A 15,279-nucleotide genomic window follows, 5' to 3' on the forward strand; every position below is an offset into this window, starting at 1 on the left:
CTTGTATAACTTAGTGTACAAGCATATTGTTAAACTTAAGGATAATTGGGTGTGGTGTATCCTCCCTTTACCTCAATTAAAACTAACACTTCTCCAAAGAGGAGAGGACTTCATAGTATTTTCTCTCCTTAAGGAAACTACTTTTCTTTGTGGTGGAATTGATCTCAAAGTTACCATGCTATGGCTAAACTTTTCATCCCAAGTCTTGTAGCTTGCACCTAGTGTGTTACACTAAGTGTGAATTTACAGTTGAGTAATTTTTGGTAATGCAAATTATTCACTTGCATTTTATTGTGTTAGGTGCAGTGATCAAGTCAGATGAGTATTATGTCTAGTGTTCCTCTGCAGGTTTTACTGTATTTGATCTTAAGCATCCACCATTCCCTTCAGATGAATGTTGGGTACTTGAATGACGATTCCTTCGTGCATGCGTAGGCTGGTAATTATCTTTGGCAAAACACTTGCAGAAATCAGTTTATGACTGCAGGCGTACTTTGCTTTTTCCTTATCTATCAGTGTTTCTATGAAAAATTATCATTGTCTACTGTATGTTACCCTAGTGCTCTCCAAAATGGAAAACTTCCTCGATTTGTCTGGTTGCCAAAGTCAACTTGAGAGTGTGAACTTGTCAAAGGTGGTGTCATATCTATGTTGTAAACTTGATTTTCCATTATATTTGGTACTTATGTACTTTCATATCTGCCTTTTTTTCCGACGTGCTGTAGTCAGGCAAGTCATTCTTACCTCCGCTCTCCACCTTCTTCCATGCTTGTCTGCATTTAGGTGTATAGAAGTGGAGAACCCATATAGATGTGTATAGGTGGACAATGGAACTGAATTAGCTTCTCAGATTAGCTTCACACGCTGCACAATCAGAAGCAGCGATTTCTCTCCGTGACTAAGTGCCAGCTCAGAGAAAGCCAGCAAATACGAGGTCAGTGAATGGAGATATTTGGAAATCCACCCGGAAACGTAGGTGGCCCAAACACTGCAGCTTTCTTCCAGCTTTGCTCTCCCTCTGTTTTTATTTACAAGTTTCCCCCGGACTTCCTGCCCAAGAATTTTTCCTTTCAGCCTGCTTAATAGGTTGGTGACAGCTGGCAGAAGGCACAGTTGGGCAATTGACTCTTACTGAGAAACATGAAAATATTTTCCTGGTATCCATATAAAGATGCAGATGCTTCTTATGTCTGACACTGAAAATTAACTTCTATTGTTTCCTGACCGAATCCAATGCCAGCCAGGCTGTTGTAACGTGTGATGGTATGAAGCAGTTTTGCTGATGCCTTCAGGTTTGTCAGCCTCTGCAACGTGACAAATTCTAAATGGAGTAATTGCCCCCTCACTTTTTTTTTGGTAAACAGGAGGTGGATACTATTTCTGTTCGTTTTAGAGCTTATCCTTGAAACATCTATTTTTAATAACAAGTTGTGTTGCCTCTGGGAACATCCGGGAAAAGTAGCTCCTGTGCGTTAGAGAGGACGTGCATGTCTGAGTAAAATTCTGCCCCTTCTCTGCGCCACAGCCCATCTTTCTGGCTGATCACGGTTGGGAAATCTGCAGTTTGCCCTGAAGCCAGGAAGGTTACCTGAAATTCCAGCCACACTGTGATGTTTTTTGCCCTCAAATCTAGGGAAACCAGGAGCTCCTGGGGAAACTGGAATGCTGTTCAGTAACCACTAGTTGCTAAGCACATACTTCCACTGGGATGTTACGAGTCGCTACGTGAAGTTTGTCTTGCATCACGTTTGGCTTTAGGTAGTGCATGTGTGCTTCTGAAGCCCTGGGTAAGAATTCATATTGGTCCTAAAAACAGCTTCTTCCCTTAATGCAGTTTAGGCTCTTACTGCCTTTAAGAAAGGAATTTGAGTCCTTTTTTGGAAATAGTGTTACAGCTGAGAATGCTTGCTGCGTTTATGCAAGTTATAATGTTAAGTTGAAACCTTAAAAATGTCAACAAGGTGGTAATGCAGATGGTTTTTCCCCAGGTGTTATTTCTTAACTCCTACAGACTTGGCCTGGAACCTGATCAGACAAAAAATACTTAAATAGCAGGTTCTAACAGCATCTTCCATGTGCAACAATTAGCCTAAGGTGTAGATTTTCTTGTATATTTTACATATAGAAGTATATTTATTGATTTTTGCTGTACGTGCCCTGGTGCTGCCATAGTTGCTGGTTTTGTTTCCATTGTTGCTGTTTTGTCTCCCTGCAAAAATGACCATTAGCAAATGAAATTAGGAAGAAGCCAAATGTAACATGTTCCTGTGTAGCATCTTTAGGGACAGCTGGGATGATCTGAAAGCAGGTTGCTGGCACAGATGTAGAGACCCAGGGGCATAGCTTTGGAGAGTTAGTAGTGCCTACAAAACCCAAAGAATCTAAAGAGCTTGTTTTTAGTAGATGGTTATGTTGATTCTGTTGTAATAGTGATTTCCTGTTGTAGTCTGGCGGGTATACGTAGACCAGCTCAAAGGAAAGGATAGTTTTGGTGCCAATCCAGTTTTTACTTACTTTTTATTTAGTATCCATTTGGCAACTAGGGAACTTTCCCTCGTGTTCTTCAGTGCTGCAGGGCAGTTCGAGTTGCACAGTGGTTTTTGCCCTTGTTCAGAGCTGAAAACCAAAGTACCTGTGCATGGGGTAGGCTGAGCCCTGATTGAATCTGCCTGTATTGAAAACAAGCCCACGATTTTTACATAGAAGTCAGAAGCTTTCATTCCTTAAAATAGTGTGGAAGTGAATCAAAATCGTTTCTGTCCTAGATGATCTTCCAGTAAAGAAACAGTTGTGCCCTGTACCAATGCCCCGTGCTTGATGTGGCCTCGGGGGTCTGCAGCAGCACAGCTGTTGCTGCAGGCAGGACCTCTGCACTGAAGCCCTGTGGTACCTAGCGGGTGGCAGTGGTGGGAAGGGGCGAGGGACAGCTGTGCCTGCTCCAGTGGGAAGTACAGCCCTGAGAACACAGTTGCAGAATGGACTTTGCTGGTTTGGCAATGCTGTCCTTGTACCAAAATAATGGGGGGAAAAATCAACCCTTGCCTAGCAAAATGAGTTCAAACAACCTCTACTCCCAAAACCCGCTAGATTTTTGGCAGTGTCTCTCCACAGGGGCCTCCTGCCAGTCCACCTGTGTTGGCCTGTAATCACATCTGCTCACGTCCTGGCAGACAGCAATGCGCTAGTGAAAGTCTGTGCTGTGAATGTTACCTAAAACCTCCCCTTCATCTTTTGGTGTGTAGGGGCTTTCTTAGTGCTTTGTTCTTCCCTGGGAAAAATTACATGTTATCTTCTAACATGATGATGTATCATGGTCTGTGCAGACAGCCGACGTTGTGGTCTTGAAGCAGATCACCTTTGTGAGTGAAGCAGACGTGTGTGCCCTTCCCTTAAAGGGGGACTTTTTGAGCATAAACTCTGACCTGTCCTTGCCCAGGGTGTATTTGGAGATCAGCTGATCTTGGTATATCTTCTAGGGAGTGTGTAACAGTGTGACTCCTCGATAGTTACATCAAAACGTGTAATTTTTTGAAATATTCCAATTTTCCTGTGAGCCTCGGATTTGTTCTTACTGGCTTGCAAGTCAAAGCTTGCCATGCTTCTTCTCACTACCACATTGAAACTTGTTTGCTTTTATACTTAACACTGAAGAAATCCTGATGCTTCCTTTTTATTCTAATAGAATAATCCTCTTGCAACATATTTAGAAATGGTATTTTAACATTACTGTTAGTATCTATCACCAAAGAAAGAAACGTCTATCCTTTGACATTGAAATGGCTCAGATCACTGCAGGTGTCAGAGAAATGTCCGTTCACTTAAATGCGTTGATTTGAATATGGTCAAACATGGTGATGGAGTGGAAACGTGCCCCTTCAAAATGGTGGCTCTTGTGGGGCTTGGCTCCACTTCTAATAGTTCAATTTTCCTTGTGTTATTGGGCCTGCCTCCTCTAATTGGGACTAGCTGTAAGCTGCTGCATAAGAAACACAGGTTAAAAACATGATGTCTGTCCAAAACTTAAAAATTTCTGTTCAAAATTTTAAAACTGATCGAGTTTAGTAAGGGAGCACAAAACGAGACTTAGATGCATCATAAATACCATTTTTTATATATTTACACCCAGGATAGTATTTCCTGAATGATGTCTGTCATTTGGATATTATCCTTTCTTTTAGGTGGCGGATTAACTTGATTAGGGTATAAAATCAGTATAAAAATCTACTTACCGAAATTCATGAGGAAATCTCTCAGAATTCCTGCATCTTTTTGAAAAATGGGCCTCAGACCTCTAAATAATTTAATAAAATCTTTATGATCTTCCTTTCTATCTGCTAGATCTGTGAGGTTGCACAGAAGCAATGAAAAGATCCTTGTCCTGCATGCTTCTATCTTGTAGCGCAACCACGCATTAATAGGAGCAGTTAGTAAGTATGATTCTGATTATTTTTTTTTTTGTAAGGAAAAAAGCATACTTAACTCAAGAAAAAGAGATGAAGCATTATCTTACACTCTACTGCACTTTCAACAGCTTGTAAAAGAATTGCCTTTTAAAATATTTTATATTTATAAAGAAACTGCTAATAAACATGGCATTTAGGCAATCTCATTCTGTCTTCATTATGCTGAAAATGATCAGAAGGATTTCCACTTGGTGTAAGGCAAGCAGCTTGCAGATTAGATGTATCCCATAGTACATGAGAGACCTTGGGCTGTCCATTATGGAGTATTTACTCTATTTTCCCTAAAACCAGTATCACGCCATGGGAAGATGCCTATTGTCTGCTGTTTTGTGCAGCATTATAGTATATCTTTTTTAAATTCCATTTTATCTGGGAGCCTTTGTTCACCGAGTTAGTCACAGCTGATGATACAGGACATCTGCGTGTCAGGTTTTGAAATTACTTTTAAAAAAAGATTTAATGAAAGCAAGACCCAGAGTATGTTCTCCTGTTAATCAACAGGCAAAAAATATTTCAGTTATACAAACAATTGTACATAGATCCTGCTACTTACTGTTAGTCTTGCTGACACTAGCAAGAATTACTCGTGAGAAACTCTCTGAAGTTTATGCAGAGGCAGTCTCTCTCTAATTCCTGGAAAACAACAAGACTTTACTGTGCAGTGAAGGTACATTAAAAACAGTCTGTACATCTTGCTGGAGGAATTTTGTTGCTACCACTGACAGCATTATAAAATAAATCAAAAGAGGTTCTGATTCTTCATAGGCTTTCTTCTTTGTGCAAAGAGAAGTAAACTGCTTCCATGCTGGTTTTGCATTGATGCTAATGATTATATCCGATGCAAAATTGTGAAGAATCATACTTTATTGTGAAGTACTTTATTATGTCTGAAACTCCAGAGTGGCTGGAACATAAAAATTCACATAGGCTGTATGTGAATCCTCCAGAAATGGGAAGATTTGAAAACTGTTAGGAAATCAACTTTTCATACTCTCCAGTTCTCATGATAAAACACTTCTTAGGATCATAGCCCAAGAGGTTATCATCTGTTCTCCACATTCTTAAATTGTAAATTATTACTAGTTCAGCTAGTGATAATACTTAAGCAGGTAGTTGATTTGGAATCGTTGCTCCAGTGAGATATAAACTGCAGTAGCAAAAACTTGGCCCTTTGTTGCTGTCTTCTGGACCACAGATGTCCACCTCACTGTGGATTTTTCACACTTTGGTAAAAATGGCCATGCTGTGTCAGACAAAGTCTATGTCACTGCCATTCTGTCTTGATACTGGCCAACGCATGGTGGATCATAACTTTGCTTTTGGTTTTGCTTCTGCCATTTTATACAGCCCTTTTTCTGTCTTATCTTGAAACAACCATGTTCTCTACTCACTTTCATTGTGCCACTTCTGATTTTACGAAACTTCTATTGTATTCCCAACTCCTAATCCAGGTCCTTTCCTCTAGCTTGAAGGATGGTGTACTTGATTGGTTGCTTTCATCTGTAGCTAAAGCAGAGGCCTATTTTACTAATGAAGGCAGAAGCACACTAAACAGACTGTTATATTAGCTTGTTGTGAATTCAGACCTAAGTATCCTAATATGGTATAATTGTATATGCATTTTAGTACCGAGGGGCCTAGTAAAATTAGTATTACCACTGCTGTATGTTGGAACTGTTCCATTAATTTGATTGTTCTTTTTGCCTTTTCTTCGATCTTTCCCGATTTCTACCATATTCCTTTTTTGAGATGAGGGGGAGAATGCAAAGGGGACCAGAACCACGTACAGCTCTTAACAATCTTAGAATCACAGGATGGTTTGGGTTAGAAGGAACCTTTAAAGATCATCTAGTCCAACCCCCCTGCCATGGTCAGGGACATCTTTCACTAGATCAGGTTGCTCAAAGCCCCATCCAACTTGACTTTGAACACTTCTAGGGATGGGGCATCCACAACTTCCCTGGGAGACCTGTTTCAGTGTCTCACCACCCCCATAGTAAAGAATTTCTTCCTTATATCCAATCTAATCTACTCTCTTTTAGTTACCTCTTGTCCTATCACTACAGTCCCTGGTAAAAAGTCTCTCCCCATCTATCTTATAAGCCCTTTATATATTGAAAGGCTGCAATAAGGTCTCCGTTATTGCTATGTCATATTTCTTACCAGTTATGGGAGTTGTCAATTGAGTATTTACACTTGCTGATTTCAATATTGATTTGTGTTCTTTGCAGAGGTTATAAATTGAGGGTAAAAACTGTCAGTCTAGTGTGATTGACAGGTTCTCGATTAATGAAGCCTAGGACTGAAACTGCAAAAAGGGGTGAATCTGCTGTTGGCAGTACGGAGATGGCTGAGTTTTACGGGATCTGTATGTGAGGATGCCTTTTTTTTTTTTTTGTGAAGCACCAAACTACTTTTTCATGGGGTTGTAATAACCAGTACAAGCACAAATCTTAGAATGATGTAGGTTTCATGTAAGAATCATGTAGATGACCTCTGGAGGTTGTCTAATCCAATCCCTAATCAAAGCAGGACAAGTTAGAGCAGGAACTTTTTCAGTGAAGTTTTGACCATGACCTGTCTGCATCTCTCTTTCTGTGTTTGACCACTTCCATGGTACAAAATAAACAGACTTCACATCTGGTCCAAATTTTCTGCATTCCAACTTGTCTGCTGCCTTTTGTCCTGTCCCTGCACACCTCTGAGGAGCCTTGGTCCATCTTCTCTTTGGCTGTAGACAGCAGAGGCTGTAGACAGCAGGTAGCTGTAGACAGCAGAGGCTTTTCCCTTTACCTTCTCTTTTAAAGTTGAACAATCCCAGTTATTTCAGCATCGCCTCGTATGTCATGTGCTCCAGCCCTGTCCACCTTGGTGGTTCTCCTCCAGACTCATGCAGCAATGTGGTGCGCTGCTTGAGCTGTGGGTCTCGCAAGTGCTGGGTAGAGGAGAAGAACTGTTTCCTTGACCCACTGGCAATGCTCCTGCTACTCCTCCCAGGATGTGGTTGGCCTTCTCTGCTGAAAAACGTGCTGTTGTTGGCTGGTAATGGTTGTCTTAGAGCCCTTTGTGTTTGTGATAGATGATGGTTAATACTAAAATGTAGTGAACTAGCGAGTACTTTTAGATAACGTATGATCTTAGGCCGCAGCTCAGTGAAATGTTTAAGTGTGTATCTGTCCTTCTGTCTTGAATGGAACTCAGCTTTGCGCTCAAGTTAAAATGCTTCAGTTTAAAAAAAAGTAAAATGTTGAAGCCGTTTCTTAAGACTTATTTTTAGCTTCAAACTGGTCTGCTGTGCTGTCTGTCATCTACACATCTATTGATGGTGCTGTCTTGTTGTTAGGAAGCTGAAGTTAAAATGCTTTGACTTTAACCTACAATGACTTTTTGATTTTTTTCCTCTGGTAGTTTTGGAACCCAACTGAGCTGTGCTAAAATGATATTGATTTCAAAACAGGTTTTAAAAATCTGTTTAAATGTGGACGTCATCTCTAATTTAACTTTTTTCTTTGCTTTTATTTTTAATGACGCTCTTACGCTAATGGCATCTGCATTTTAAAAAGTGAGAGGAGGTTTTCAGGCCCTCTGGATAAATTGTTTTTTTAAAAACCTCTTTTAAGGAGATGGTCTAAACTAAATGTGCTATTAATAAACTAAAAAAAAAAAGTGAACATGCAAAAGACTGTATCCAAAAGTTCCCATTGAGACTTTCATTGACTTCCAGGCTCCTTTCTCAGTTTTATTAAATTTCCCTTTTTTCCCCTTCCCTGCTGGGAATGTGTCCCTGTGTCTCATTCTTTTGGAAGGCAAGGAGTAGAAATCTATTTTCACTGTTAAACCACTGGTTAGGGCAGGAACAGGGATATTTCATTTGGAAACAAGGGATAGAGAGGAAAAAAAAAATCACTAAAGTAAGATTTTTGGCAGAAAAAAATTGCAAAAAATTTAAGGCTTGAAGTGTGTTGCCCAGGAAAGAAAAGTCAATATCTGTATGGGTGTTAATACAGTAACAGCTGGGAAGATCAGCTTGAGAGTAGGTTACTGACTGGGTTGGAGGAAACTCTGAGTCACCAGCTTTTTTGGTGCACTTTTAATTGAAAAACAACAGCAACAACACCACCAACACAAAAAAAACCCCCACTCTTGAAACTCCCCTGACTGCAATTTTCTTTTAAGTGTCTTTCCTCAACTTAAAATGAAAGAAAAAAAGCTTTCTGATTTCAGGGTGCTAAATGCTCTGCACTGCACTTCGTTACTTGATGAGACAGTGGAGTGGGAAGCTCTTCAGGCTGTTACAACACTTGGCTTATTTCGGTTGTGCCTGTGTGATGCTAGCTCCATCATCTTATCTTTCCTCATTTGCTTTCTCCAGCTTTAAGTGAGGGTTGCATTACTGTTTCCTATGTAAAGCGGTTCTAGAGCAGACCATGAAGAGAAATGTTTGTTCGCTAAAACTACATCGCAGGCTGCAGGTATGCACAAGTCTGTCTTAATACCGATTGCTTTTTTTCTGAGGTGCCTGCCACAGCCAGAAGGAAAGCACAATGTGATCCTTGCTTTTCCCTGTCCCTACTCCAGTTTTCCTATCAAAGAAACAGGTAAACCTCCCCCTCTGTCATTCCCCCACTCCACGTGTCTGACAATACTGCACTGAGGTCCCTCCTCTACCCGTATGGACTTTCGTTGGTCGCTGTGGCCACTTCTCTCAGCTCCCGCTGGCATCATGTAAATGGCCACTCTTCTCTATTTGTTAACTGTTTTGTTATGGTTTCTCCAGTTTAAAAGGTCTTCATTACAGTAGTTTCTGTTTTCTGTAAAGAACGTGTCGTACAGAGCCAAAATGCACTCCTTTTTTTGCTTCCCAACTTGCCACTGCTTCTTGTCTTCTTCAAAGATATTCTTAACTGCTGACGCCTTTGTGCAAGTGATACAGATTTTCCGTCACCAAAGGTTTATGTCAAAGAATGCGGTATCAAGGGAAAGATTTTTTTTTTTCTTTTTACAGATAAAAGAAATTTGCTTTGTTTTCAGGATTCCCAAAAGACCAACCCAACTTGCTGTCAAAACAAAACAAACCTTTATTCTCAGTGTTTCTGTTCTCAATGTGTGGATTAAAAAGATCATTTGGAGGGATCATTTATTTGAAATCTAGGTTTCCTGAGCAAACAAAAAACCCCCTTTCAGTTCAACTAGATGTGGAAAAACTCATTGCGTTACATAACCCTCTAGAACCAAAATGGTTATGTCTAATTAGCTTTTATTTGCTTTTAGAGCAGGCTGTCTTGTTACACCATTGGATGTATTTGCTGTGGAAAACTGAAAAATACTAAGACTTGCCTAAGTTATTAGGCAAGCTGACAGGCTTTTCTTATTCTTGGCTGATGGGGGGCTATGCTGTAAAAAAAAAAGAAAAGAAAAGAAAAAGACTCAAGCAAGCTTTCTCAAAGGATTAGAGAACTATATGCGGTAGGAAGTTTCCTCTAGTGCTGGGATTGGTTCTTCCAATGTTACTGGAAACATTGTGAGACAGTGGGGAAGAGCTTGGTACTTAGGTAAAATTGTTTTGTATCTTCTCAGGATAAATAACGCAGTTTTGATCTTAAAGCTACTTCTATTTTCTTGTGATTTGGTAAATTTTACAGAACGGAAAAATGAATGAAGTTGATACTTTCAGAAAATAATCATGTAGTAGACTAGGAGTAGGAAAGGGTGTTTGCTTTAGTGTATCATTCACATGCTGAAAATAATAGCTAGCTCTAAGTGCTTTAGAGGAGGAGTCTTAGGTGGAGGAATGTTCTGCAGATGATGCACAGAAAGCTGGGCTGGAAGCTGTCATTTTGTAAGGAAAGGCAAAACAGAGAGAAATGGTTCCCATGTTTGTCTTCTGTTATCCAGATCACCAGCCCGAAATTTCTTTTTTTTTTTGTCCTATTTCTAACTGTAGACCGGTTCTTTAAAGATTTATCTGGATGGAAGAGAGGGTATTGACTGGCATTAGGACAAGAATAGGTCTGAGAAACTAATCTGAAGGTTGAGCTTAATTGATGCTAAACTGATGAGTGACTGTCTTGTTGCTTGGCTAAGCCTGCCTTTTTGGAAACACTCCTCTACAGCAAGAGCACAAAACGCTGGCAGGAGCCCTGCGTAGTTTTAAGCTGTTGCTACAAGCTGTCACCTAGACCAGCTGGCAAAAGAATGTTTGAACCTGCAAATTACTTTGGCAGAGCCCAGTCTCTAACCATATTTAGAGACCATATATATATAACCATATAACCATAATGAAATTTTGCCAAGTATTGTACTAATAATTTGAGGGATGGGGGATCACAAGGTTTCCGGGCACCGGATGTCTGCCTGCATTTGCTGGGGGATTTTTAGGTTGGCTTTATGTCTATCTACAATATTTTTGTTTCCCTGGAAGTGTATTTTCAGTACATTTTCAGAAGGAGATTCTGAGACACCATTAATACCCATTCTTCTGCTTTTTAGCTTTCATTATTTAAATTCCTTTTAGAACTAGGGTTTGTTTTGTTGTTTTTGAAAAGTCTCTATATCTTTTAGTTGGCAGCAGATCACACCCAAGCTCCTATGATCGCCATACAATCAATTTTACATATTGAGAAAAATCAAAACTACTTACCACGTGACTCACAATTTCTAAACCCAGTTATGCCTAGTAACAAGAACAGCAGCTAAAATATAGGAAGCTGGTGTTAAAAGTTTCAGATAACCACTCCTAAAATGTAACATTTAGAAAGCATCACTCGCTTTCCAGAAGTAATGATTTGATAACAACAGCTCGTCTCACCCTGTTTAACTCAGTGTAAGCTAATAAGTTTTTTTTGAGTGTGAAGGCAAACTTCCAAATTCTATTTTTGCCTTTTGCTTATAAGGATGGATGTCTAGTTAGGTAGACAGTTTAGACCAGGCTAAGAAAAAGCCAGTGAGACCACAGCAATCCACTTCATGTGTCACCACGTCATGTAACGTCACCTTCTACAACACCAGTATCCTTATTTTTCCATTGCTCTTTATCTATTGCTGCCATTTTGCACTCTCACTAGAGCAAGCTTCAGCTGCCTTTTACTCTAGCATATTTTGCACCCTTGTAAACATATGCATTAAGGAAATTTACTTCAGATAAAGTAATTATCTGAAACCACAGCACAAAAAGTCCAACCAAATCTAGTCTCATTAGGAGGTCTCATCTTTTTGACTTCATGTTTATTCGTAGATTAGAAGAAGGAAAACAAACATCTCGGTGGCTTCTCAAGTTCAAATGAAGTGGTTCAAATGCAGGAATGTTTCTAAATCTCCTAGCTGAAGAGAAAACAGCAGCAGTTAAGGCAGAAGTATCATGAACAAAAAATACTGCCTTTTGGAGACAAATATCTATTTTTTCCATTGTAAAAATTGCCAAATGTTTAATTTTTTTGTGATGGATCTTTTGAATTATCTATTTCCCTCTAGTTCTGTGAGCAATCAAGTTGCTCCACTTTTTAAAGATTTAATGATTTTATTGTTTTGTGCTGTTTTAATCTATTGTAATAACTAATGGCAGATTTAGTGGTTATCAGAAACTCCTGAAGTACAATTTCAGTTTTCAGAAGACTTATTTGCAGAAGAAAAATGTATTTAATTCTGTGAACTTTTTTTGTTTTTAATTTTTTAGTTTAGACCCATTGTCTGTTGTTAACAACCATGTTTTGCCTAGAGTTGTTTAGTTTTAAGGCTGTAATGTATGAACACAACAGAACATTGATGGCAGAATTGAAGATAGGAAAATGCAAAAATAGTATAGTTTTAGGGCTAGATAATTTTAATGAAACATTTCACACTAATTTTCTGTTTTAAAAATAGCCACCTCACAGTCAGTGTCCTCTGGGTTTTTTAGTGGAGTTTGTAAAGCTCCTTTAATCTAGAGATTAACAATTTCTTTTATTTCTTCCATTCCACTTACTGGTTTGTAAACCTGAAGGCTGTGAATTCTATGAAAGAAAATCCTTTAATTTTGTGTATGCCTATTGATATGTGCGGTTGCCATAGTACAGATTTGGAGTGAAACTTTCAAATCTCTGACTTGAACCACTATGATGATTTTTAGCATCATTTTTCTGATACAATTAATCAGAAGTCTGAAAAATTGCAAGTACTTACTGAATTTAGCTGACTGGATGCTCTAAAGGTCTAAAGTCTAAAGTTCTAAAGTAAAGGTCTAGACTTTACTACGTGGTCTTAAACTTTCTGCAGGGCCCCATTTCAGGCATACAAACTGATTTGTGTGATGAAATTTTGTTGAGAGTTCATGACTCCCTCTGAGTTGCAAGCCATTGTTTGGGAGCAGCTGCCTTAATTTCTAGCTATTCATTTCAATGCCTTCTTTCCAATTGTTTTGTACAATGCCGTATTGTGAATAGAGTTTTATATAACTTTCATCAAATAGTTGAGTGGATCAGGAATTGTTAAAAACTTTGCATCAGTTCCTTGGGACGTTTCTGCTTCCTTTCTAACAGCCCCTGCTGTAGAGTTCCAGCTTGTTCGATGAGCATAGTCATTGATAGTGGACTGTAAGGTCCTTTGAAGATAAAGATGGATTTTGAACTCCATTAAGGACTTTATAGGAAGTTTATGAAGAACGGAAGATATCTCATAGGCATTCAGCAGCCTGAGTTCATGACAGATGCTGCAGAATCAGGTGCCAGATAAAGGTTTTTAAGCCCAAAGCCTCCATGCTCAGGTGTGATGCCAAGTATGAAAACCTGAGGGCTGTTTTTTGTGAATTAAGGTTCATGGTTGCATTTGTTAGTAAATCTTTTTTCTTTATGAAGCTTGGAGTCGAGGAGAAATCCAAGAGTATGTCTGAGCTCCAGACTGCTTCTAGCTAACAGTGAGTGCTGGTTTTGTTGTTTTTCCATGGAGGAAATGCCACTTTGACTACTGAACCCTTTGATACACTTGTCTACCTAGTGATATCATGTGTCTTGCTTGAGAATATCTTACCAGATAGATTTGCTCTATTTGTCAGTTAATTTTACTCAGATAGAGACATTTTGAAGGTAGTGATGTGGCTATATGGCAGGACAGGTGGGACTGCGTACTGTCTGAATATTAATGTTACTTGGAAACCAGCTGGAAAATTTGTCAGACTGCATTTTATTGTTAATAATAAAGAAGCAAAGTTAAGTGATGATACAATTGAGATATCAATTAGAAATACCATAATTTTTAAATGAAAATAAGTTTTTCTTAGGCAGGTTTGATTATCTTTCAATGAAGAAAATGTTATCTAAACCCCTTTCTTGAGTTCCACTATTGAAACTGTTCACAGATTGTCAGCTTTCTGAAGTTGAAACTCTTTGCATGTAAATCACTCTTTTCTAACAGACCCATATAGGTTTTTATACTCAATCAATACATTTAATATTTTCTGTATGTTCAGGAAAGACTTTGAAAATGTAAAAATGTAGATCCTCTTCACCACCTTTTTTTTTTTTTTTGATGGCAACCATTTTGACTTATACATATTTTGATCTATATTAGGTGTTCTGAGTGGGTATACCAGATGTGATAAGATGTATAAAACATCTTTTCACCAGACTATGTTCTGCCCTAAACACTATTCTTGGTGGAAAGAAATTCAAGTAAATAAGGGAGTCAAGTATTTTAAATTTTTGCCTGATATCATAAAGCTTTCTGTATTACTTTTTTTGTTTTATAGGAGACTTTGAAAATTTAAAATTAATAGAGAAGAAAACTTCCTCTGTTTGCCAGAAATTTTTGGTTTTTTTCTTCATTGAGAAACTGTTTTCTGCTTTTTGAATGCAGCCTTGTACCATTGCTACCAAAGGTGTGGAAAAAATTTAATTAATTTATGCTCCCTCTGCTGGCCTTACAGCTGTGCAGAATAGATCTATCCCATACCTTCAAAGTACCCACACTTGCAACTGGTTTGTGGGAATTGGGTCTTTGGGGTATTAGGGAGAACACTTTATCTGCAAGATCCAGATCTCAGCAGTGAATAATGGCATTTCTGAAATAACCTGTCAATAACAGTGGGAGCTTTTAGAAAGGAAACAACAATGATATTTTGTGATAACTTTGAGTACATTCAGTTGCAGCAGATATGCAGTCTGTTAATGTGATATAGGAGAGCTGTATATTTGCCACCAGTAGTATACACTGTGTACAAAACTTGTTTCATTTTTTTGCCTGGGCTTCCTGAAAATCTTCTTTGTAGTACAGTGCAGAAGAGCAGAAGTGAAATGATCAAGTTGTTAAAAAATAATTGAAATAATCCAAGTTTGTTTGAAACTAAACTGCAAAGCCTGTTATGCGTGGGAACGTTGTCTTGATAGCGATCACTTAAGAACCATTACGTATTCTTTTGTTGTTGTTTTTTTTTTTTTAAGCTGGACCTGTGATCTGCAGAATGCTAACATACCCTCCAACTCGAAGAGCCTTAATTGTGGGTTGTGGTCTGCAGATGTTTCAACAACTGTCAGGGATTAACACCGTCATGTATGTATTTACTGCTTGCTTCTCTTTATAAAATATAAGAAAAAGACAATTAGACCAGTTGCAGTTGTAGATGGCTTCTGGACAAAATCTGAAATGTGAAAAATTGAGTGTGAGAGCTGGAATGCTGGTTTGAAATCCAGATACTGACATATTTGGCGTCTCAGAAAATTGGTACAAGATGATGTTAGTATAAGGGCAAACATTTATATAGAGATCAGAATGCAAACGGTACTCTGGGAGATGCGTTATTATATATTAGGGTTTACAGTCAAAGCTATGTATGTCTAGATAAGAAAGT

At 38.7% G+C, this 15,279-nt stretch overlaps 1 protein-coding gene across 3 annotated transcripts in view; it reads left to right on the forward strand.

Moving 5' to 3' along the window:
* SLC2A13 (solute carrier family 2 member 13) overlaps positions 1-15,279 on the forward strand; it is a 168,204-nt gene that overhangs the window by 61,391 nt on the left and 91,534 nt on the right. For all 3 annotated transcript variants that reach the window (XM_075145784.1, XM_075145793.1, XM_075145802.1), the window contains exon 4: positions 14,873-14,981. In XM_075145784.1, coding sequence (XP_075001885.1) covers positions 14,873-14,981 — 109 coding nt within the window. The remainder of the gene's footprint in view (positions 1-14,872; positions 14,982-15,279) is intronic.

This window comes from Calonectris borealis, chromosome 1 (genome assembly GCF_964195595.1).
Source record: "Calonectris borealis chromosome 1, bCalBor7.hap1.2, whole genome shotgun sequence".
Classification (NCBI taxonomy): Eukaryota; Metazoa; Chordata; class Aves; order Procellariiformes; family Procellariidae; genus Calonectris; species Calonectris borealis.